Source organism: Camellia sinensis, chromosome 4 (assembly GCF_055761805.1).
Source record: "Camellia sinensis isolate YWXY chromosome 4, ASM5576180v1, whole genome shotgun sequence".
Classification (NCBI taxonomy): Eukaryota; Viridiplantae; Streptophyta; class Magnoliopsida; order Ericales; family Theaceae; genus Camellia; species Camellia sinensis.
The window spans coordinates 151,307,819-151,334,977 of record NC_138964.1 but is presented as its reverse complement, the minus strand read 5'-3'; the positions used below and the strand labels follow the sequence as shown (position 1 = coordinate 151,334,977).

General features: G+C 33.3%; 1 protein-coding gene and 1 pseudogene across 3 annotated transcripts; one reads left to right on the top strand and one right to left on the bottom strand.

Moving 5' to 3' along the window:
- Positions 1–15: 15 nt before the first annotated feature.
- LOC114290711 (aminoaldehyde dehydrogenase 2, peroxisomal) lies at positions 16–14,409 on the bottom strand. Of its 2 annotated transcripts, XR_003639117.2 has the most exons (16): positions 14,184–14,407; positions 12,883–13,025; positions 10,685–10,765; positions 10,456–10,604; positions 5,506–5,598; positions 5,297–5,420; positions 4,762–4,827; positions 4,601–4,667; positions 4,318–4,394; positions 3,049–3,162; positions 2,003–2,080; positions 1,772–1,923; positions 1,622–1,682; positions 1,383–1,489; positions 418–593; positions 16–325 (listed from the first exon to the last, which is right to left on the bottom strand). XR_003639117.2 is itself a non-coding variant. In XM_028234665.2 (15 exons), the coding sequence occupies exons 1-15, from the start codon at positions 14,290–14,292 to the stop codon at positions 497–499; spliced, it is 1,518 nt and encodes a 505-aa protein (XP_028090466.1). In that variant the 5' UTR covers positions 14,293–14,409; the 3' UTR covers positions 16–496. The 2 variants fall into 2 exon arrangements, 1 of the variants encoding a protein (XP_028090466.1); XM_028234665.2 differs by having other exon boundaries at positions 16–593; positions 14,184–14,409.
- On the top strand, positions 8,320–9,394 carry LOC114290712 (pro-cathepsin H pseudogene; annotated as a pseudogene). The gene has a single exon (XR_014365415.1). The product of XR_014365415.1 is annotated as a pro-cathepsin H pseudogene (transcript).
- Positions 14,410–27,159: the final 12,750 nt, after the last annotated feature.

Sequence of the window (27,159 nt, the reverse complement as noted above, 5' to 3'; positions counted from 1 at the left end):
CACAAAGGGAGGAAATACAAAAAGCTCAAATCCATGCAAGAGACTCCTGCTACTACATACAGAGAAATTGTACACTGCAGGGTCTGAAATGGGTAAGATGTATGGATCTTTATCCTCCTACATATAGGGAGATTATTTCTGTTTTTTGATCCCATTAAGCCTAAGTCACCATGAAACAAGTTCAACCGGTTCAAGAGCCACATAACATTCTTCCATTTTTAGTACTCAAACAAAGTTCAACTCTCAAAAGAAAAATATAACATATTGTGTCATGGCGGAAGATCAAACTTTCTACTGTCCACCTATACTTGGTAGATCCATTACCCTGGGATTAACAAACTGTATAAGAATCAAACTAGCATTGCCGATTTGTAAAAATCTCAAAGTTTCTTCTAGATTGAGTTCTCGACAGCTTACAGAGGTTCTGGACCTGTTTTCTTCCAGTAATGTGGTACAATGGCGAACTTCCAACACTTTCTGCTTCTGAAGGAAGCGTTTAAAGCTTTGGCTTTGAAGGAGATGGGTACCACCCCCACGGTTCATCAGAGATGTACTGCGTGACCTGCTTCACACTCAAGTAGTTATCGAGTCCCCTGCAAAGCGATAGCATGAAATGTTAATATGTCTATTTGACCCTAGATACTTGCTAATCTGGCATATCCATCCCGATGCACCAGTTCAACAGACATTACAAAGAACATAATGATGGGATCTAAGCAGAACCAAAACTCCAAGATGGGTGCCATGTCAGACATAGAGGGAATACCGACATAGTGGGGACACATGTGTCCACGTGTCAAATTTTTAATTTTTAATTTTTTGTTGGACATTTTGAGGACACTTGATGGACACACGTGTCCTATGTTTGGACATGCATCAGGATATCTTCGTAGTTTTTTTAAAAATAATAATAATAATTTAAGAAAACTAAGTTGAATTTAAAAGTAAAATATATGACGAATAAAGAGGGAAAAAGTAAATAATTAAAAAAAAACACCGATATATACCTCAATGCCTTGTATCCTAAATTTATATTTATATTTACATAATAAATAAAAATATACATAAAATATCTTTTTCTGCTATGTCCCGTATTCGTGTCCATGTCCATGCTTCTTAGGATTAGATTTTACCCCTCTTCATGTTTTTTATTCTACAAACATTTTCCTTTACTTTGTTCGAAAAATATGCCTGTTTTTTAACAAAAAATTGACACTTTCTACACATGAAAAAGATTATACATTGTACACTGGAGGAGACACCTTCTTCAAAGAACTTGGGACCTTATGGTGCCCCCTTGTTCACACCCAATATTATATTTAAATTTTGACACTTTAATAGTGTGTTTGAAACAAAATTAAAAAGAGGACACTTCACATTACCATTCGCCCAATTCACGCCCAAAACCACTGCGTTTGTTGCCTCCCCATGGAGCTTGACAAAAGCATGGCTGTGAGCAGTTGACCCAGACAATGCCAGCCTCAAGAGCCTGTGAATTATCAAAACAAATGAAACACAATTTAACAATAACAAAAAGTAGTCGATCTCATCCTGTTTGCCATTTTCAAGCCTATTCAAGATTGAGTTATTGTTTTCTACCCAAGTACAAAACGAGTCTCACCTTCGTCACCCGCTCACACCTTCCCAAATCTTTTGATATCACCGCAGCACCTAGCCCATAACTGTGAAACATCAATAGCAAATGTCAGAAACAGAGCCAACTCACTGGAATCATATCAGGCAAGGAAAATTCTCAGTAGAGTCCACTCACTGGCTGTCGTTTGCCAGTTCAATGGCTTCATCTTCAGTGCTAAATGTTTTAACACAGAGAACAGGTCCAAATACTTCCTCCCTCCAAATTTGCATGGAGGTTGTTACATCACTTATAATGGTTGGCTCAACAAAGTATCCCTTTTTCAAATGCTGCCATGTGTTCATGAGGTAAGTTGATTATCCTATCTTAAAACAAAGCAGTGCTGACCTAGGACAAATATGATTTTACCTGAGGACGAGCCCCACCACACAAGATGGTTGCACCTTCACTCCTAGCTGTCGATACGAACTTCATTACCTTCTCATACTATAAAGCACATAGCATAAATGTTGGATAGTTATTCATCTAAATGCAAAAATGAAACTATACATTCAAGATGCTGTTAACATAGGTACTCTATTGAATGTATAACCAGCAGTGCAACATTCTTTTGTAACATCATGAATGCCAAGTTCCACAAAAAATATATGCACAAATATCTACAGCAGTCCCTAGGTTAACAAGTAGGATAGAAAGTATTACCTTCTCTCTAAACCCTTCTATCATGCCCCTAGGCAAGAAAACAGCTTCCTTTATCAAGCACTCAAAGCCTAAGCCCTAAAGCTAAATGAACATTAAGATACTCTTCTTCATTTCTTGGTATTTACACACTAAAAAAATTCTACCAAGGGTGCTCCCAGTGAAGTTCATAACATGTCTGATACCTTTGTTCTTTCTCCAAATTATGATTAGAAAAAGAGTATAACATTAATTAATTATCATGAATAAGCATAAAGTAGAGATTCATTAAAGGACATACACATTTGTGAGCTAATTTATCTAATTGGAAATGACAATAGGATAGAGAAAGAAGCACAAATCATAGCTTGTGACTGCTTTATAAAAAATATTAAAAGGGTGCTGGATTTCCAACTACATGAAAAGGGGTTGTTTCTAAACTAGATTTAATACTAATAGAAATTTCTCAGATTGAGCAATTTATGCTAATTTTTTTTATTAGCAAGCAATTTATGCTTGTTAGAGAAACAAAGAATTAAAATTTTGTTGTGATTTGATAAATATCCTATCCACTGACAGGCCCAAATGAACCGAGTGAGTTTTTACTTGTTCAAGTTATCACTCATTCTCATAATCATAAAACATTCCAAGCAAGGCAAAGAACACTCCTGAATTCTAGTTTGTTGAACTACATCACAATTCACAACTGCCGAACAGTTTCTGCTGTTTTAAATTTTTGAAGAAAAAAGTTAACAGAATTTAAATCAGTTTCTTGCCTGTCCTGCACTAACAACTGGGCCAAGCCTGCAACCTTCTTCCATGGGGTCTGCAATTTTAATGCTTTTGGTCCACTTCACTAGCTTGTCCAAAAATTCTATCGCAATGCTTTCCTGAAATAGTTTTAAGAGATGTAAACGTGTTCATACTTAAATCAAAAATTATTTAACCGAACTAACATTGGAAAGATTAAATACCAAACACAATCTAGTGGGACATGAAACATATGTTGTATACTCTTCAGAACTTAAAATAACTCTGACAACTTACCGACAAATCAATGAGTATTATTACCTAGAAATTCCGTGATTGGAAGAACACACGTACATATGCATTCAAAAAGAGTGATAATGAGATGGGTGAAAATGGCGCCATTATCCAATATTTTCATTTTTTTTTTCTTTAGTCTTTTAATGAGGGCATCTGATGGTGGTTTTTCCTGCAGAATGATCAGACTTGAAAGTTTCTGCTGAGATTAGAATGGGCGCTCAAAATAAGTTTTCCGAACAGGCTGAAACAAAGGCTTCATGCCTAGGAAAGCTTCTATTGTTCAATTGGGAAGGAGGAAAAAAATCTACTAATGGAGGCTCGGTTCCTTTGATTTTAGAACCAACTCTTCCAGTGTCACTATTTGCATTCCTAATGAGGTTCATGTGTTTGGAGACTTTCATATGTGATAAAGACGAGTTTTTTTTTTTTACTAGCGTTTTCTACCCATGCAAATGCTTGGGCTGTATAAATATTTGTGTATTATATAGATAAATAAAATAGAATTTTATTTTTATAATCTGTCAATAAATAAAAATTTAAAAATCCAAACAGCAATTATTAACAATTATTATTTTGTGGATTAACTTCCACATTGGTTATGGGATTATGGATGGATTTTTAAGAAATGGTGAAGGGTATCTTAGGAATGCAAAATTCCCCTTGGCATACAAAAAAGCAAAGGTTTCATGACACCAACTCCAGCCCTTGCTCTATATAATAGTATAGATAGTATAGATTTTTTTATTAGCATGTGATAAGAGAGATGCTGGACCTTACTAGGGGTAGAAGACTTGCTAACGCTAGGATAATAGAAGAATACAAACTACACACATGCAAAATTGCCACAAAATTACAAGTATGTGTCATTCATCCACAATGAAATGAGAGACCTGTGGAGCAAAAGTTGATGTAAGCCCAAGGGCGTTGTGGGAAAGAGGGGCGGTATTTGTAATGAACATAAATGCAAGACATATTTTGTATCTACAACTTGTACTTACATGCACTAGAAGTCGAGAGGTTGCACTGCAGATCTGACCATTTGTCCAAAAGCAACCAAACATAGCCCATTCAGCAGCTGTTTGGATGACAGACAAGAGCACAAGAGTAAATAGTGATATATATGCCTAGAATGACTTCTGATTGTTTTCCCACAAGGCTGTTTTTTTTTTTTTTTTTTTTAAACACAATTTGCTTCGTAACCTCAAAGAAGTACAATCATGAAGTTAAAAGTGTATAGTGCACAAGAATTAAAATGAGTGCTCAAACTTGGGAAGCACTAACCCTTATCAAGGTCAACATCCTCAAACACAAGAATGGGACTCTTTCCACCAAGCTCAAGTGTGACTGGCTGCCAAGTAAACAAGGTAATAGAATGGAGTGAGAAAAGCAAGAACATAAGTTGATGATGAACATGTTAACGGGATGACATTATTGTACCATACCTTGACAATTTGAGCTGCAGCAGTCATGATCCTGCTCCCAGTGGCAGTACTTCCAGTAAATGCAATCTATTAGGAATCAAAAATTTCGCTGTTAGAACATGATAAGCATCCAGCTTACATAACACCTAACACAGATACCACAATATGTCCAAAAATATGCAGCATAAATATAGTAATATACCCCATCTGTCTCACAAAGAGCATGTTCATATCTTTTCGTACTGTTCCAGCATGTGTCCACTTTGAAAAGTCAAAAGCATTGGACACTTACAATTTCACACCTTAAATGCTAGTACAACATGAATTAAATGTATAGAAGGGATAGTTTTCAAGCATTAGCTAGAGGGTAATCTTGGAAGAGAAGGTTAAAAATGTTAGTGTTTAACACGTTAAAAGTGTATACTTCAGATTTTATTTTTTTTTTGATAAATGTATACTTCAGAAATTTTTATTCTAGGAAGACAATCTTTGTGAGCAGAGGGAATATATATATTTAGCTGCATACGAATTCCAATCCCAAAAGTAAAAACTGAACCTTATCAACATGAGGATGAGATGACAAAGGAGCACCAGCTTCTGGGCCCAATCCAGTTAGAATGTTCAGGACACCTGGAGGAAGACCCACCTCCCTACACACTTCAGCCAACTCCAAACAGGTACTGAATGGAATGTATAGTAATAAGCATATGCCAAAGAATAATAAAAAAAATATAAACAAATAAATATTAACTAATAAGAACATACACCGATGCCAACTCAGATGGCTTGAGGATTGCAGCACACCCAGCAGCCAGGGCAGGAGCAACTTTCCATGTAGCCATCAATAGAGGATAATTCCTTCAATACATGTGGCAAGCAGTTAATTAACTAACTAGACATTGGTACCTTTGTTCATAGTAAACATAGAAGCCACCAATAGAAAAATCATCATTTAGCAATCATCACAAGAATACACAAAGACATTCCATACAACAAGTGTCACCTATCACCGGGAATACTATATTTGAGAAACATCATACATATGCTTTCCAACCTAGGCAATTATAAAAAATGTGGGAAAATATTTCAAAGCAGTTAGTAAAAAAAATTACTGACCCCTAAGCAATCACTGAAGTGCTCAACAAAAGCCCCACAAACATGCATACTCCTGGTTGTTGGTGCCCACAATGGGATGCAAACACATGATATGAATAGTCAAATTAATAGTTTGTGACCCAAATATCTCATTAATTGTAAAAGTAAAACAGGACATGAAGATATATGTCAGCATGGAAAATCCTAAAACAAAGTAGAACACAACACGCTCATATACTAGTTTTCAGATATTGTTCGATTACTTATCTAACGTTTTAATAATACTAACAGTGGCATATAGCTTAGAAGAGTGTTAAATTCAATGTAAAAGAGAGAAATACAGAGAGAATAATGTATCTATTGATGTATTATTGATTGTGTTGAGCTCTCTCCTTTATAGAGGAGAGGGAGAACAATTACAAACCGAAAGTAGAAACACAAACCAAACAACATCATTAAAGGTATATTATTAAAGGTTTGACAGCTAATATATATACTAATATATACTAACAGCCCCCCTCAAACTCAAGGAGGATAGGCACTAACCAACTTGAGTTTGGAGAGAGTAACAAAACAGGAAAATAATCTGACAAATAAAATAAAAAATGGATAGGAGACACTATATGGTCGTGTCAGACCGTTGTAGAAGACTGTATGGTTATGGCAGACCGATGTAGAAGACAGTTTATGGGGTCATGTCGGACCAGTGTAGCAGACAATGTTGTGACAGTTGTTGTGACAGTTTACGGAGTCTTGCTGGACCCTTGTAGAAACTAACCGGAATCAATGTCGGGACAGTTTACAGAGTCTTGTCGGACCCCTAAAAAGTCGCACCCTCAAAAGGTGTGCCCAATCTTTCAAAAGGCGTGTCATCAAAAGGCGTGCCCAATCCATAAAAAGGTGTGCCAGACATTATGGCGATGCGCGTGACTACCTTGGCTTGCGCGCCCATGTTGTCGGCTAGCGCCGAGCGGCGCACGATACGCGTGTCTGCCTTGGCTATTTAACCAAGACGGAGGCTGAGGCTGAGGCTGAGGCTAAGGCAAAAAAAACTGCTAAAAACCTCTGAAAAACTCTTCGTGTTCTGAGAGAGATATTCGTTTTCTGAGAGAGATACTCTGTAACACTCTGTTGCCCAGAAAATGGCATCTTCTTCCCGTAGTCTGCTCACTCTCTTTCCCGACCTCAACGAGTCAACAAGAGAGATAACTGGTGCGGTGGCCCGTGAACCTCAACCAAACACCTCTGGTTTTGCTCCGTTGAACTTTCCGATGCGGTCGGTGGAGCAAAAAATGGCAGTGCAAACGGATATTGAGGCCAATCAGTATACTTTGAAGTCATGTGTGGAAACCATGACTGCGGTCACAAACTTGTCGCACCGGCTGCAGAGTAGGACAAATGAGGTGCAGCAGTTAAACGCCCAACTGGCTCTGCTCCAGCGCATGTATAAGGATGCGCGAGCAGAGATAAGTGTGCTAAAGGCGGAAAACAAGGAGCTGAAGCGGAAGGCCACCGTGATGTTCCGATTTGGAGGTCCGCCATATGCTGCAGTGGAGGAGTATGGTGGAGTGAACGTGCTCGGCGGCGTGGAAAACACAGAGGCAGCACCGTCAAGGGCCGCCCAAGACGGAGGCAAGAAGAAAAGACCGGCGGAAGAGGCGAAGAAGTGAGGTCGGTGGGTGGCCGTCTGCAGAAAACAAAACAAATCTTTTGTGTATGGGTGTTAGATTTTGGTTGGTTGTTTTTTTTTTTTTTTTTTTGTGTGTGTAAAATTGTGATCGGGGTTGATCCCTGAGATGAATAAAAGATGGTTTGGTGTGCAAAGCTATATGGTATGAATAGAATTTGGAAAAGATTAAAAAATAATGTGAAAGAAAAATAAAGAAAGAAATAATAAGAATAAATTTGAAATCAAAATGAAAGATGGGGGAAATAAGGAAAGTGGTTCACGTGGTTTCTTGTCCCACTGTTTTGTGAAAATCGGTAATGGGGTTCGGTATATATATATATATATTTTTTTTTTGTGTGTTAATAATAATAATATATTAAGGAGGAAAGCATGTGCACTGGTGGGTTGGAAAGTGAAAAAAAAAAATGAGAGAGAGAGAGTGGGGTACATGATGATGATGATAAAATGAAAAAAAAAATTGGTTGTGTGTAAGGCGGTGGCTTTAGTCAAAAAAGTGAAAACTTTCCAGTGAGATAGCATCTGAGCAAGCTAAGATAAACCCATGTGAGTGGAAAAAATGAGAGAGAGAGAGTGGGGTACATGATGATGATGATAAAATGAAAAAAAAATTGGTTGTGTGTAAGGCGGTGGCTTTAGTTAAAAAAGTGAAAACTTTCCAGTGAGATAGCATCTAAGCAAGCTAAGATAAACCCATGTGACTGGAGTACTTGGAGCTTGTGAAAAAAAAAGATCAACTGTGTCAAACCAGACCCAAAAGTCCTACCGGCTCCGACCATGCCAGAAATGACTCCGAGAGATCGGCGAGAAATGAAGGGGATGATGCCGAAGGTGGCTCCGCAGGCGGCCTGAGCGCCGGCGGAGAAGAGGATCATCATGGAGAGGGCGATCTTCGCACTCTCTCTCTCAAGATGAAGACGATTTTGTCGTCGGAGACCATGGACATCCCAGATGAAGCTACGGTTCTCGATTTTGATGAGCTACGAGACTTCAAATCGCACAACAAAAGAAACTTTCCTACACTCTTGGTGTCAATCACTTTTCCGATTGGACCTGGGAAGAGTTCCGCAAACATAGGTTGGGAGCTGCTCAAAACTGTTCTGCCACCACAAGGGGAAATCACAAGCTCACTGATGAAGTTCTTCCCAATTCGAAAGACTGGAGAGTGACAGGAATAGTCAGCCCAGTCAAAGATCAAGGCCATTGCGGATCATGCTGGACTTTCAGCACCACAGGGGCTCTGGAGGCAGCTTACAACCAGGCATTTGGAAGGGCGATCTCTCTCTCAGAACAGCAGCTTGTGGATTGTGCAGGAGCTTTTAATAACTTTGGCTGCAATGGTGGGTTGCCATCCCAAGACTATGAGTATATCAAATACAATGGGGGTCTTGACCACCAGACTGAGGCATTTGCAGCTGACCAAGTTGTTGGAGTGATGCCTGTGAAGGCTGCGTCTGCAAGTAAGACGATGGAGTCTGAGAGTGTAGCTGCAGGGAAGATGGCAAGTCTTGTGGCGATTGAAGTGGTTTCTGTAGCGGTGATATTTGCTGCTGCCCAATTGACGGGACTTGTGCCAAGGACTGGTTAAAATTCTGCTGTGATGCAGATGCAAGCCCAGGAAAGACACCATCTGAAGGAGCAGATATTGGGATACATGTGTTTGAGGTTCAAGGCTGAGAGCTTGAACTAGCAGCAACAACAAGAAGATCAAGATCAAGAAGAATAATTTGTGGCAGCGGAGTGAAGGTATGTGTAGAGGTCCGGCGGGCGGCCAAGGCGAGGCTGCCGCCCGCCAGTGAAGCAGAATTACTAGCTTCTTAACCTAGCTCTGATACCATGTTAAATTCAATGTAAAAGAGAGAAATACAGAGAGAATAATGTATCTATTGATGTATTATTGATTGTGTTGAGCTCTCTCCTTTATAGAGGAGAGGGAGAACAATTACAAACCGAAAATAGAAACACAAACCAAACAACATCATTAAAGGTATATTATTAAAGGTTTGACAGCTAATATATATACTAATATATACTAACAAAGAGGAAACCCAATAAATATAGCAAATAATTTATATTCTCTCTACTAATACAATACAACTACAGACTCAACCTGGTAAGATACAAATCTCACTTTTTTTTACGAATAATGTTGAACATGTTTACGACATGTCTACGACATGTCCACCATGCATAGAGGAGGGTTGTCTCTGACAGGAACACAACCTCTCTTAAAAAGTGCCTGTGCTCCATTGATCTCAACTCAGGTATGCATCCATTAGAAATGACAGGACAATCCTATGCAATCAACTATATAAAGGACCAACAGCATCACATGTCAATTCGATTGGATGCATTAGGTTATTACACAACCAACATATGTGACATTGACTCGCTTTCTACATGTTTAATGAATATTAATCACATAGATGCAGGAATAACAAACACCGTATCAATTTATAACTTCAAGGATGTCAAAAAAGACAACCTAATGTGGCCATCATATAGAACAAGATCAGTAAGGTGCTATGTCAATGCCCAACCAAAGCAAGCCACAGAAGGATGTAAACTAATACATTATTTCAACTAATATAAGAATCACAATAAGCTGCAGGAAGCATGTCATTACATGCAGTCTTAAGCATCAAAACAGACAATGTTGGAAACCATTCATAAGAATCACAATAAGCTGCAGGAAGCATGCCATTACATGGTCTTAAGCATCAAAACAGACAATGTTGGAAACCATTCATAAGAAATGAAAAGATTACAGGGTAACCAATCTATTAAGCAAATACAGATGGCAATATCACAGAATTAAAAAAGAACAATGCTTATAAACAATCTCAGTTTACAAATGAATTTATGCAATCACCAAGTAAACAAACCCAACAAAGAAAAACCCCATATAATCAACAAAAAGAAGCAAGAAATACCATGGAGTGATCAGCCCAACGACCCCAATTGGTTCCTTTAAAACATGACACTTGAATGTCTCCATTGGAAGAGAAACAGGAGCCTTTTGCTTTGCATCTAAGCCTTCAGCAAGGTCTGCATAGTACTCAAAACATGCAGCAACATCATCCTGGATGGCACGAACAAGCATATAAGTCACTTACACATCATAGTAGAGTAAGAAAATATTTGTAGGTGTTATGGGCATACTATATCCCATGCAGCCTCGTCTAGGGGTTTTCCGCAATCAATTGCTTCTAGCTTTGCAAGTTCAGCTTTTCTGAGTGTTATCTGCATGCAAACAGAAAAAGTAAGCACTCGGGACATGCAACATGAATCCAATAACCTCCAAAGCCCTTTGATATTAAAAATAAAAAAATATATAAAAACTGTGATATTGCCAAAGGGGCTCTAATGAACCAACATGCATTGCTTTAAATCTAAACTAATTAGGGTAAGGCAATGGCATAGAGAACTTCCCTTTCTCCACTAAAAAATCACGAACTAAGGTAAGAAAATGGAATTATGAACTTCCTTTCTGCATTAAATAATCAAGAACTCTCATATTGCTAATCCATAGCACCACATATTGCATATAATTCCACTTTATCGGTGAACCACAGATCATACCCCCAAAACTATACATATACTAGAGCAAAAATTCTAACTACCATCTTTATAGTTTAAAAAAAAAAAAATATGACTCAAAAGGACCCAGACAGCCTATCCAAAGAATTATCAAAGTAAGACACGTAAAATCATAGGTTACACGGAAAATCATAGGTTAATTTAGAAATACCAAATAGACACCTGCGCTTTTCTAAGAGTAATTAAGTTTGGTTTGGATTTTCATAACTCACTTTTCAAAAAATTAAAATTTTTTGTTTTCCATGTTTTTTTGTTTTAATAGAATTTTTTTAATATTTTAAGCAATTTTTTAAATTTTTAGATAGACCTAACATTAATACACTTAAAAAAGTATAATATTTATTAAAAAAAATTTAGAAAATTCACTAAATACCAAAAATAAAATAAAAAAAAAAGAAGAGAATTTAGTACGTTTTTTGTACTTTTCTGTGTTTATTGATTTTTTAAAATATTTTTTCCCGAATATATTACTTTTTAAATATATCTAAATAAGGTGCATCTAAAAAAGTTAAAAAAAAAAAAAATTGTTTAAAATTTTAAAAATATTCACTAAAAAAAAAACACGAAAAACAAAAAACTAAATTTTAAAAAAATTGAATCCAGAAAATTGAAACCGAACACACTGAATAATTTCGTTGTTATACGTGTTTATCCATATATCTACACACCCACATTAGTTCAAGTCATTTTAGCCTTGCTAAAATAAAAGTTGGCGTAATTATGTCAAACTCGTTAGGCCTATTATATTTGGGTCATGCTACTATACACATAAGTTACATGGACTCGGATATGGGTGTCGGATGCGAGTATGTATCTAAAGGTCGGACTCATGAAACCATAAATTTAAGGCTACATGGACTTGGTAAAAAAATATCATATTTTTATATTTTTAATCAAGTATGTGAGATAAAATAGTGCTATATATAATTTACAGTGTCAAAAAGATATTTATAACAATTATATTTATACAATTATGATTACATATAATAATAGTGTTATATACAATTATATAACAAGTATCCGTTGAAAAGTATTGGACACATATCTCATACCTTTGTCCTTGTCTAAGTACATGGGTATTTAATATATTTTGAAGAGTCTGTGTAACATACCCCTTTGTGGGATGTGTACGATATGCAACACAAATGTTATAACTAATTTTTTTTTTCAGTCATAACTAAAAAATAATAATAATGAGCAATAACCAAACACTACACAAGAAATAACCAAAAACATTTTCAATCATAACCAACCTCACAATAAGTCATAATCACAAATTGTCATTTACGGGACGTATGATACACACTCCTAAAAAGTATTATAATGGCGGTGTTTGGGAAGGATTTTTTTTGTTTTTTTTCACTAAAAGACAAATTAGTTACAAAACCAAAAAAAACAAATCCAAACAAAATATCACATCAAACCTCATAATCATTTCACTTTTTCTCTCACAAAACTCACATTCAACCACAAAAAAACCCAACAATCTTTGCAAACAAAAAAAAAAAATTTCTCCAATAATATCCTACAACTAAAAAAACTTACAAAAAAACCCACTTCCCAAACACCTACAATGTATTATAGAATTTCCCATTGTATTTTTTCAAAATCACAGGATGCTTGCCTTTTTTAGAAAATCACAAGTACACCCCTGAAGTTTCTAACGATTGAACGTCACTAAGCTTTATAAAATAATAACGAGACCCCTTATGTTACTGACACATGAATGTGTGAAAAATCAAATGAAGTGAACTATGTACCTGTCCAGCAATAGAACGCAAATATTTGGCCCTATGTGCCCCAGATGCCGAGGCCCAATCTCTCCCTCTATTCCGGGCAAGGGCTTTTCGAGCAGCATCCACTGCAATATCCACATCTTCCGCAGTAGCAGCTGGAATATCCCCTGAAACACATTTCAATTCAATAACATGTCACATATCAAACTCAAGTGATTGATCCATCTGATAGCCAACACATGCCGAAAAGTACAAACAATGAATTGGTGAATTGAAAAAAGCTCCACCTAATTATCCCTAAAACAAGCAATTTTACTTTGTTGCAGTGATTTGCTTCTCATCTGTTATTGAGTAACAAATTATTCGAGAATTTCTCTTATTTCATTCGATTTTAGTATGATTTGTGTCCGTACATTGAACGTAATGATTTTCTTGATAAATGCTTCGAGCTTGTAGTTGCGAAGTATTATTCTATTCGAACCATAACATAATTGAGTCTCAAATTGAAACCTTATTTATGTAACTAGTGGTGAATTCAGTACTCTAAGTTTTTCCACAATCAATAATTCCAATTTCAACTTTAATCGCTAGTTTAATCGCTTTGTTTAATTTAATTATTATTAGGTTATGAACAACCATCTTTTTCCATCAAAATTAATTTAAGAATTTAACATTTAAACTAGTTTAATTTCACAATTATTCTAAGAAATTTGGTATAGTTTAGAGTTTATTTTTGGTGTATTAAACAACCCATCAAACACCAACCAAACAGAAGTGTAGACAAATTGCAAATTAGATCAGTAAAATTGAACTGAAGTGAGGGAATCTTCAACTGTGCATCAAATTTTTTTTGACAAATTTGAGTAAAAATTTGAGTAAAACTTCATCAAGTGATTTAATGACTTCATCAAATTACCGGCGGACAGGGCAGACGACTGGCCAGTCAACCGGCCAGTGTAATTTTTTATAAATTTTTGTCCTGCGGTGGTCATCTGGGGAACATCAGGATATCCGATGGTGAAAATTAACGGCAATGAACAAGACATCTGGTGGTGAAAATCCAACAGTAATAAACAAATTTGATAAAAGGCATATTGGTCCATTGGTCCTCTGATGAAAAAAATTAAAATCCTGATGATGATGGATTTGATAAACTGTTTGGAGGTGTTGGAGGAGTAAAAAGTAACTTTTTTAATCAGTTAAAGATGGTCTAAGAGGGATGCTCCGATCCTCGACTAAATCGGACAAAAGAGACACAAATCAAAAGACATACGCGATATACATATACATACATACATGTATATATGAGCAGATGAAATATATACCTATGATCTCCTCAGTGGAGGGATTGATTACGGGGATACGTTTCTTCTTCACAGGCTCTCTCCATTCACCGTCGATGAAGAGCTGGCGAGTAGGTATTGGGATCGCCATTGACTCTCTCTCTCTCTCTGGAGTAGTATTGTGCGAGACTGATGAGAAATGTGATGGGTTGCTTCTTTGTTAGTGTGCTATTTCTAGTTTTCAACAATGTTTCATTCCACTAAAAACATCACCACTAATAGCACTAATGCATTAAAAAAATAAAAAAAAAATAACTCTAAGACCAAAACATCACATCATTAATGACGGGACCCACTGCCACCTAATTAGTGGGAGCATTAATTAGTGCTCCCAAGCATTTTTCTTCTAGTTTTTTATACTCGATGCCCAAGGGGAAAAAAAAAAAAAAAAAAAAGAAGGGGAGTCCAGATCCTCTGCAATTTTTTCCTGTAGTGTCCAAAACGACGTCATTTTGTGGCACAACTTACAAAACATATATATAACCAGCAGCAGCAGATAAACCCTCCATTGTCTTCTCTCTGCTGGTTTGCACACAGATTTTCGTCTTCTTCCTTCCTGATTTCTCTCAGTTCTTTCAATGCCACTCATACATCTTATTAATTTGCAGAGGATCTGGACTCACTACGATAATTATATATAAAATTACTATACAAGTTTTTGCAGAAGATCTAGACTCACTACGATAATTATATATAAAATTACTATACAAGTTTTTGCAAAAGATCTAGACTCACTATGGTGTATAATTTTCACTACAATATATAATAACTTGATTTCCAGATCTGGACTCACTATGGTGTATAATTATACAAAATATAACTTGTATAATTAATTATTATATATTTTTGCAGAGGATCTGGACTGACTATGGTGTATAATTTTCACACATACATCTTTAGATATAATTTTTGTAGTTGATGATGATGCAAATCACCATCCTTCCCTAAAAACTACAAAGCAATACCACTTCTCTCTCTAACTTCTAAACCCACAAAGCAAACTTACATTAAATTACTTTTTAATTGTAGCCACCATATAAAGCAAACTCATCTATTTTCTACACTCAACTAAACCCACTTCTGTGATTTCAATTTTTTTTGGGTCAAATCTTTGTATATTTGTTTGTTTTGATATATATATATATATATATATATTATCTATATTTGTCTAGATCTAGAAGGAAAAGAAAGAAAGAAAGGAAGAGGAAAAGGAAGGAGGGGAGGTGTGGCTGTGAAGGATTGCCGGAAGAGGAGAACGATTGAGGGAGGGTCGTTGAAGGGATTGGGGGTCGCCGGAGCTGGTGGGGGAGGTGGCCAACAATGGGGCTTTGGTTTTGGATGTGTTTTATCTCCTGATGTTGTTTTTTTTTTTAAGTTTTGTCTCAAAACAACGTTGTTTTGGACACTGCAGGAAGGGATTGCAGGAAAAACTTGCAGAGGATCTGGACTCGGGGGGCGAATTATCAGTGAGTCCGCATCCTCGACCGCCATTAGCTGCAACTCTTCCTTACAGCGCCCCAAAACAACGTCGTTTTGGGGCAAATTTTCAAAAAAAAATAAAAATAAAAATACACAAAACCAGAACAGAACAGAACCGAACCCAACAAAGGGAAAGAAGAAAGATAGCAACGATGGGTAACCCACACACAACCGCAGCACCACCACCTCTCCGCCATCGCCGCCGCAACCCAACTTCCCACCATAAAGAAGATCGACCGTCACCTCCTTCATTTTCTTCTTCGATCAACCACAAGATCACCTCACCTCACCTCCATCGCTTCACCTCACCTTCTTCGATCAACCCCCCTCTTTCTTTCTCTCTCTCTAGTACTATTAAAAAATTTTTTTGCTGATAATATATATATATATATATATATGGATAACAATCATAAAAATATATAAATAGAGCAATTTGAGTGAAATTATTATTTTTTATGGTGACTTTGATGTCTGATGTATATATATATAGTTTGTCTTCTTTATGGTTGATCTTATGCTTGACGGTCGATCTTCCGCCGCAACCCACCTCACCTCCTTCATCTTTTTCTTCTTCTTCTTCAGATCGAGATGGTGGCTTGTCATTGGTGGCGAGATCAAAAACACCTCCCCTCACCGCTGCTTTCTCTTTTTTTCACCCTTTTCTGGGTTCTGTTTTGGTTTTTTAAAAAAAAAAAAAAATTTGCCCCAAAACGATGTCGTTTTGGGGCGTTGCAGGGAAGGGTTGCAGAGAATGGCGGCCGAGGATCTGGACTCATTATCAGTACCCTCGAGATTTGGCTAAAATATAGATTGTCTTGAGATTTGGCTAAAATATAAATTGTTTTTAAGTTTGGAAAATTATAAATTATCTCTTAAAGTTTGTATTTGTATAATAAATTAGGGATAATTTGTTATACAAATGTAAATCTCAAAAGGTAATTTGTTATACAAATATAAACTTTAGGGGATGGGATGTAATTTTTCAAACCTAAAAGGGAATCAGTATTTTAGTCAAACCTTGAGGGGATGTTGGTAATTTGTCAACAAAAAAAAACACAAGAAAGTTATTTATATATTCTGTTTGAAAGACTTATTTAATATGAAATTCTATGAATCTCCTTTTAGAGTTTGGAGTCTTATTTAAATAGGAATGTATTCCATAAGGTTCTATAAGTTGAAAATGAATGATATTAGTGTACTATTATACCCTTAATTTGTTTCTAATGTCACGTTGGATTTGGGAATGTCACATTGAGTTTGGAATGTTACATGTTACATTTACATTTTGAATTTCAAATTTCCAACCATATAGATATGATCACAATTTATGGTAACGTTGAATTTTTCATATATGATATTTCCATTAATTAATAAGTTATTTTGAATTTCAAAAGCATATGGGAATATTACGTTGGATTTGGGAATGTTACATTGGATTTGAGATGTTACATGTTAATATTGGATTCCCCATATATAGTATTGCCATTAATTAGTCTATATATAGTATTGCCATTAATTAGGTTATTTTGAATTTCAAATTTCTAACCATATAGATTTGATTACAATCTATGGTAACATTGGATTTCTCATATATTACACTATATAGATATGATCACAATTTATAGTAATATTGCATTTCCTATTGTCATTAATTAGGTTATTTTGAATTTCAAATTTCTAACCATATAGATATTATTACAATTTATGATAACATTGAATTTCTCATTTATGACACTGCTATTAATTAGGTTGTTTTGAATTTCAAATTTTTAACCATGTAGATATGATCACAATATATGGTAACATTGAAATTTTCAAATATGGTATTATTATTAATCAAGTTATCAATTAATTAAGATTGGGGGTGTTACTCAAAAGACAACATAAGAGGGGGGTGAATTAAGTTTTTACAAATAAAAATAATAATATTCTAATAAAAATTATGACTAGCACAATAGATAAATATAGTTAATTAAATAAAAATAATTAAAACAATTGTTCTAACAACTATGTCAGTTAATGATTTTAGTATAGTGAAAATGTGAAATATAGTTATGGCAATTTAAATAAAATAAAGAGATAAGGGAGAGAGAGGCAAACAAATTTATAATGGTTCGGTTTCAACTCAGCCTACATCCACTTCTCAAGTTTCACTTGAGATTTTCCACTATATTATAGTTTCACAGGGTTCTAGCAACCTTTTCACAGATGGAGCAATACTCCACAGATTTTACGCAAACTTTCTAAGTCAAGAACACTGAGTTTACTACACTCTTTCAAGGTTGAAAAGAATGTGTTTTTGCTTTCACAGAAAGCTACAAGAATTGTCTCTTAAAGATAGATATTAAAATGAAACTCTGGTTTTTCTGTAAACCTCATACAGGAAAAATGGGCTTAAAGCTATACGTCTTAGTGTATAATTTCTAAAAGAGGATGTAAAAAATTAAAGAACACTTCTCAGAGAATTTTTCAGAAAATAGATGTGAGTGATTATAGATCAAAGAATATTTTTTGATTTTTTTGTAACTTGTTTACATTAGAGATTTTGGTATATATAATGAAACTTATAGCCGTTTATAGCCGTTATATTTATTTGAATTTATAACCGTTTATAGCCGTTGTATTCATTTGAATTTATAGTCGTTTATAGCCGTTGTATTCATTTAAATATCTTCCACTCCATCATTACTAATTTGAATATCTTTCACTCCACCATTATTAATTTGAATATCTTCCACTTGAACCTTTTGGCCTGCTGCTGTGCTGGGCTGTTTGAACCTCTGATTTAATCAAATATTAAATACATTCTAACAATATTTAGGATAAAAGTTTTATGTCAGAAATAATGGGACAAAACAAATTTTGATTCTATTTTTTTCTTTCAAATAAATTAAAATATAAAATCATCAAAACAAATGTTGATTCTATTTTTCTCTTTCAAATAAATTATGAAAATAAATTTTGATTTTATTTTTCTCTTCCAAATAAATTAAAAAATAATTAAATAAATCATTAAAATAAATAAGTCTAACAATGTGTCTATAATAAAACCACAGGACCTATTGGGTTATAAGTTTTTTCATAGGATCATATTTTGTATAAGTCTTTTAAATAGGACTTATAAATAATTTACCCAAAAAAAAAATCACTATGTGCCATCATAATTAAAAATAAAAACGACATAATTTTATATGTTTTGAATCATAATTATAAATTTAAAAAAATTAATTAAACACAAGAATCATAATTAAAGATTTCAAGAGTTATAATTAAAATAATATTATAATTATATAAGAAAATTGGTTATAATTAAAAAAAATATATAGTATAACTAAAATTGCATATGGTATACCCCTTTCAAAGGTGTGTATATTAAATTTTTTCAAAAATATATTAATGGGCAAGTTATTTCATGTGTAAGTTTGATTATTATAAATGACATTATTATATGATCACAATCTATGGTAACATTGGATTTTTCATATATGATATTTTCATTAATTAAGTTATTTTGAATTTCAGAAGCATATGGGAATGCTACATTGGATTTGGGAATGTTACGTTGGATTTGGGACGTTACATGTTACATTGACGTTTTGAATTTCAAATTTTCAACCATATAGATATGATCACAATATATGATAACATTAGATTTTCCATATATAGTATTGCCATTAATTAGTCCATATATAGTATTGCCATTAATTAGTTTATTTTGAATTTCAAATTTCTAACCATATAGACTTGATTACAATCTATGGTAACATTGGATTTATCATATATTCAACTATATAGATATGATCACAATTTATGGTAATATTTTGAATTTCAAATTTTTAACCATGTAGATATAATCACAATATATGGCAACATTGAATTTCACATATATGGTATTATCATTAATCAAGTTATTAATTAATTAAGATTCGGGGTAGATGTGTCCATAAGAAAACCACAGGACCTATTGGGTTATAAGTTTTTTTATAGGATCATATTTTGTATAAGTCTTCCAAATAGAACTTATATATAATTTACCCAAAAAAAACCCACTATGTGCCATCATAATTAAAAATAAAAATGACATAATTTTATATGTTTTGAATCATAATTATAAATAAAAAAAATTATAATTAAATACAAGAATTATAATTAAAGATTTCAAGAGTTATAATTAAAATAATATTATAATTATATAAGAAAATTGGTTATAATTAAAGAAAAATATAGTATAACTAAAATTGCATATGGTATACCCCTTTCAAATGTGTGTATATTAAAAATTTTCAAAAATAAATTAATGGGCAAGTTATTTCATGTGTGAGTTTGATTATTATGAATGACATTATTATAAGAGTTATAACTAACAAAAAATTGAGTTATAACCACCTATCATATTAAGTTGCCGTTTAGCGAAAAAAATTTGTTGACTTTTTGAAATTGAGACTTTTGTAGTTTGAGACGAAAAAGTTTGTTTGATTGGTTTTTTAGATTTTTGTGAGAAAAAAAATTAAATGATTATAATTTAAATATGATATTTTGTCTTATTAACTTTTTAGCTTATTTTGTCTTTTAATGACTAATTTAATCCCAACACAACCTAACCCAAACCAAACAATGGATGATAATTAAAATAATGACATATCCACCATGTCTCATAACTAATAATACACTAAATCATAATTAAAAGTACAAAAGTCTTAACCAAGGGCACATATGGATATAATTCACAGAATTTTCCAAAAAATAAATTATTTTCTTTTAGGTTTACGTTTGATAAATTACATCACCTTTCGGGTGAATCAACCTATTCGAAATTGATTTATGTTTGTCTCATTAAAAACTTATTTATGATTGACTCATTATCTAAATAAGTTAAGTTTGAATACAATTTTAAACTTGTTAAATTTTAAAATCAAACTTCAACAATTTACTACTAAACTTAATAAGTTTATATACATTATAAAAAATCAAACTACTTAAACTCGACTCATGTTTGACTAGTTAAAGACTCATTTGAAATTAACTTATTAAATTATTAAACTAAAGTTCTTACTCAACTCGTTTTCAATAATTTTTTTTAAAAACACAATAAGGGCTGATTTGACATGTTGAGAAAAAGTCAAAAAGTAAAAAGTTATTCAAAAAGCAAAAAAAATATTACTATTCACAAATTAAAAATATAAAAAAATAATTTCCACAATATTAGTACAATCTAAAAAACTACATAGTGATGGTACTGAAGTGATGAGAAATTTACGCAGTGATGGTACAAAGAAAAAATATATATATACATTCATTAAGTTGGAGGGTACTGTTAGACCTGTGGAGGCCCACCACGAATCCCGTTTTGATAATCCGATCCATTTCAAAGTGTAGAACTTGTCGAATATTATATGCCTGAAAAAAATCACACTGATCGGATATGGATAGCTATGTGATCAAATCAGATTTTTTTTCCAGCTGTTTATTTTTATTGTTCATTTTTCTCATACAAAACTATTTGATCACATAGCTATCGATATTCGACCAAAGTGATTTTTTACTGGCATATAGTACTCAACGAGTTCTACACATTGAACGGTTTGGATTATCGAAATGGGACCTGTGGTGAGCCCTCCATGGGCTCAACACTACCCGTGAAGCCTCATGCTATATATGCATATGGTTTAGATTCTTCTCACCATTTTAACCATTCTATACGGTCCTTCTACAGTACTATCATTGATGAGTCTAGAACGTACGGGTAAAAATGTAATTTTGTTATTTTATACAATATTTTAATATACATTTTTTTGTAAATGACAAAAAGTTATCCCAAACAATCATTTTTTTTTCCTTTACTTTTTAGTCCAAAAAGTCAAAAAGTACACTTATTTAGGATACTCCAAACAACCCCTGAATCTCACAATCACAAATACATTGTGCTTTTATAAAATTTAAATTCTTATACCATTTCGTTCTCTATTATCAAACATATTGTTAGTAGTACAAATGGAAATTAAAAATTCTTATGACATTTCGTTCCTTATTATCAATCATACTAGCGTATACCCGTGCCTGAAGGCACGTTATAAATAATATTGGAATTAGAATATAATTGTAATCTCAACCTTTCAATCTTATTATATAGATTATAAATTTAGTATAAAAACACTTTGATGAGGCAAACAAACCCTTCTGTCAAACTAATAAATAGACAAATACCATTGTATATGAGCCAATATGCAAAAACACTTTGATGGACACTATGATATTGTTTTTTGCCCATAAATTGCTTCATACGGACAACATAAATGCTTCACTGAAACAGTGAATAGAATTCACTTGAGAAGATGGGATGCCATCAGCAACTCAAGCTCTCCACCCCATACATAAGGTTTTCGAATTCTTTCCACATACACATCAAAGTCTCCTTCAATGAACCTAAAACCCATGAAGAGAATGAATAAACACTTGCATTCAAATTTAACCATGTGCAATAACACTACCTATACACTTATCAAAAAGCTCACCATTCAGTCTCTTTCCACCTTGTTAAGACTTCACCCACAACCTACAAATCACACTAACTAATGTACTTCAAAAAAAAAAAAAAAAATCAAGTTAAACCATACCTACTGTTTTCAATGTGTTTGATGGAGGAAGTCTTGAATTGCAGCAAAGGAAAAGATTGTACACAACTAAATTATCAATCTCAAGGGAAAAGGTTGATTTAAAGGCTCGATCTGAACTCACCTAAAGAAGTAAGCAGCTGGCAATTACCAGAATCAAGTGGTCTGCCACGACCCCTTTTGGAAGAAGAGGACTTAGAAGAAGAAGAAGAAGGAAAATGAGGTGAGAAAGAAAAACCTGGTGGTGGTGATGATATAAATGGTAGTCTCAAGTTACCATCTGATTCATACTTTCGTGGCCTCCCTTTCTTCTTCACAAAGATAACATAAAAAATCTATACAATTGTTTGTAATGTTTGGAAAAAATTTATAAAAAATCTATATCCAGATTCTTTGTAAAAAATCTATATATAAATAAAAAATCTATACAATCTATATCCAAATAAAATCTATACCAAATCAATTACCAAATCATTTATAAGAAGTGTCTAGACGAAAATCGAAATACTTAAGACGAAGCTTTAAAGATAGAAGGTTTGGAATATATAAAACTTAACAAATTGCTTAAAATTTGAAACATTCTAAATGACTCAAATAGCATGATGAAATTCTCAACATCCAATAAGATATTCTAAAAAAATGAGAAGACTTTTGCTAATGAAAGTTTGAAAAGTGTGACATTACAAATTCAAACCAATTAAGATATTAATTTCAAAATCAATTTAATTGAAAAATTCAAATCCTAATCATTAACACAAAGAAGCCATGCATTTGACCATGAATTTGAATCTTAGTAAATAAAAACTCGAACTCAGCTTTATAGCTTTAAAACAAATTAACTCATTAATTCTATAATTCTGTTAAGAGTCCATTGGTTGAATTTACAAAATCATTGCATTCATATAATGTCCTAATGTGACTAAACTAATCATGTAAATGAAAAAGTACTTTAAATAAGAGTAATTACACAGATGATTAATTTGGAAGTCATTAATTACATCAACAACGACAATTTTAAAATTGAAATTGTTGCATTAAAAATAACTATAATAAAAGGACTTTAAAATGGTCCAATAGTCATTTTAGTAACTATATATGAAATAAATAAAGAAAAAATTAAATCAAATCAAACGGATTAAAGGAATGTTATTCAGAGAAAAAAAAATGTCTAATATGAATTGCTAGCATATCACTCGTGCCTAAAGGCACTCCCATATAAACAACTTAAATGGTTGAATCTTTTCTCTATAAAAAATAAAAAATAAAAAATAAATCATACAACATAGAAGTTTGAAGAGATTACCTTAATTGGAGAGTTCAAGGGTGCCATTGGTTTGTTTCCTTCTATCAATGAACAACCCCTTACTCTTTCAAAAGCTTCTTCATCTCATCCAATTCCTATAGATTCATATCCAACCAATAGTGGTAGAGTATTTAGCATGAATAAGGAAGAAGATCAAAAAAGCAAAAGTACTTAGGAACATGACATATTTCAAAAAATTATTTAGGAACATAAAGTCTAAATAGGAGAGTACTTAGGAATATGACATATTTTCATAGTACATACCGTGGAAAAAAGTAGAAAATTTAAAATTTACTTCGCAATTCTTATTGATTCAAACCATCCTTAGGTTAAGAAAAGTGTGAATACAAAGCCTTTCTTCGCCAACCAAACAGAAATTAAAAAAACAGAGCCAAACAGAATGTTAAGCTCTTTGTGATATTCACGTCTTTCATAATGAGTGAGAATATTTTACAGAGCAACAACATGAAAGTAGTTAAAAAACCCAAGTACTCCATTGTGAATCTGAAACCCAAGTACTCCATTGTAAAAAAACCCAAGTAGTTAAAAAACCCAAGTACTTCATTGGTTTCAGATTCTAGAAGAAGGAATGTCTTCGTAATTATGTTAAAATTGTGAAATTTGTTGTATTTTTTTCCAAATCTCAAGGGAGGTTAGTGTAATTTACCCCCATTTTTTTCTATCAAATGTTTTCAGATTATTGCCTTTGCTTTCTAGGTATCTCTTCACTAAATTAGTGATATACCATATTTGGTTAAGGACAGTATATCTTAGACTTGGGGTTTTATGGGTTGCTGTGGTTTGATGCTCTAGTGAAACCTGATGTTGAAAAACATAATGCATTAAGTTTTCTATTTGTTTATTTTTTGTTGTTATTATTTGAATAGAAAAATAAAAATGCATAGTTGTAAAGGTAGATGTGTAGGTGAAGATATACTTGCAAAACCAGATTAGCCAATGTGAGAAGAAAAGGGCACCTGAGAGTCCTTCTTGATGAAACAATCTACATTGGCTGATTTATCAGAGAAATATGAATCATCAGGGGAAAGAAATACATGTGATGATCATAACACACTAAGCCTCCCAAAAAGGAAGGTAATCTTTATGTGTACATCGATAAAAGTGTTTCAGAGCATAGAAATTCAAGAATTCATTTCCAACAATCTTTATGTGTACATCGATAAGCATCCCAAACCCCATGACACACATAATTCATTTCCAATAATAATACACCTTAAAATGCAAGCAAGATTACCATCATTACATCACCACATTACCCAAACTCCCATTTCACAGTAACTTCCTATGGCAAAAATAAAGAACCATGAATGCCCTAATAAATATGACAAATGACAGCTCAAAAGTGTGTCTTGAAAACGCATATTAGATTTTTTAGAATTTAAAAACCGAATTCCAACAAAGATGAATGCAACTTTTATTCAACATCCACAATTTTTACTGATTCAAACCATCCTTAGGTTAAGAAAAATGTGAATACAAAGCCTTTCTTTGCCAACCAAACAGAAATTAAACAGAAATTCTCGCCAACCAAACAGAAATTAAACAAAACAGAGCCAATCTGAAAATATGAAATTAAACAAAACAGAAATTCTCACCAACCAACCATATTTATAACATCTATAAATAACCCCAAATCTGAAATCCATGTATTGACTAATTCATGAAAACATGGTACTTAAAAACAAACACAAAAAGCAATTTTGGCAAAACATAACCAGGAAACCGTAAATCAATCTGTAAAATTCAATACAAAACATGTAATTAATAAACAAAACTTTAAATCACACCAATCAAATGAAGGAAAAGAAGGAAAAGAACAGAGAGAGAAGGGTAAAAAATAAATCACACCAATCAAACCCAAAGAACATAGAGTGGGGTTGGAATTGCAGCAAGCCAAATGACAGTAAGGGAAAAATAGAGAGAGAAGGGGAGAGGCAGAAATCGAGTGAAAAGGCTCAATCTTACCTTGCAAGAGCAGCGTCGGTAGCGTGGACAGCGAAGGGAGCCGAGTTCGAAGGGTTGTAAGGGAAGGAGGAGTAGCGTAGCGAAGAGGGAGGGTGGGTATCGAAGGGTTCGAAGGGTCTTCAATGGCTGTGGTGATGAGAGACAATGTGACAGAGAACGTGAGAGAGAGGGAGCTGGGGAAACGGGTGGGAACTAAATGTATATAGACCATCGATCTAAATGTATATGAACTTAGGATTCATCTTGGCCGTTAAAACCAAATGTATCTCTGATACATTTGGGACATTTTCAAAAACTTTTCTTCCATATTATATAGATTCTCATATATTTCTGCATTATCTCAAATAAAGCATACTCAACTCTAAATTGGGGGAAAAAAAAAAAAACTCTACAATAATCCATCAATAAGTCTAGAATACTTACAGTTAAAGTAGATAAGTGTAGACAAAGAATCACCCGAGAAGTTTATTTTGAACAACACAAAGTCATAAAGCAACGTGCACAAAAATTTACATTATTACACCAAAAAATACAATGCAAAATAATGTTTGATTTAGTCAGAATATTTAGTATTACCCAAAGTATAATTAACAGTATTACAAAAAATAAAAAATACATATCTTCATGACCCTGAATTATGGGGAAAAGCCCCAAAAAGCCCAAAAGTTTTTTAAAACTGAATTATGGGTTTTATGGTTGGTAAGCCTACCCACCATATGTCAATTAACAATTGCAATTTTCACTACTCAAATAATACCTTAAAAAAAAAAAAAACAACAACATGGGTAGGGAAGTTGGTTTACTTAATTAACATATCCTCTTGGATTGTGACAGATCTCCACACCTGTGCCAAACCAAAAAATTGAATAGGAGAAACAAAAATAAAATAAAAAGTAAGTGAAAAAAATACCAAATAGAAACATACCAAACAGGACAAACTCTATTATTATTTAGTAAGTAGTAAGTATATACAGAAGGACACAACATAGAAAAGTAGAAACCTAAGAGACTTTAGAATACTCATAATGAAAAATTAATAGTAACATCGAAATAGATTTGATGTACATAAAGAAAACTCAAAATTACAGAATTAAATAGCCAAAGAATTATTAAACAGATTTATTCATCTTACTCTTTGCCTAGTAGTTAACTTCACCATATAAATTGACTCCAACAGCTATTTATAAAAAATAAAAAAATAAAAAACTATCAGTTTCCAGTCCAAATAAAAAATAAAAAATAATTGAAGATAAATTATATAAATAGTCTCTAATGTTTGCACGATAATTTGGTCCCTATTATAACAATCACATTTTATAACAATCACAATAATTGAAGATAATTTGGTCCCTATTACAACAATCACATTTTATACTATTCAAACAATACCTTTAAAAAAAAAAAATTAAAAATCACAATTTTTCCAAACATGGGCAGGAGGTTGGTTTACTTAATTAACATGCCCACTATGAGGCTCACCTAGTGCTTGAAACTACCATTCATTTGATTAATTTGATCAAAGAAAATTGAACGGATAATATAATTTTTAATATAGGTAATTTATTTATTTATTTTATAA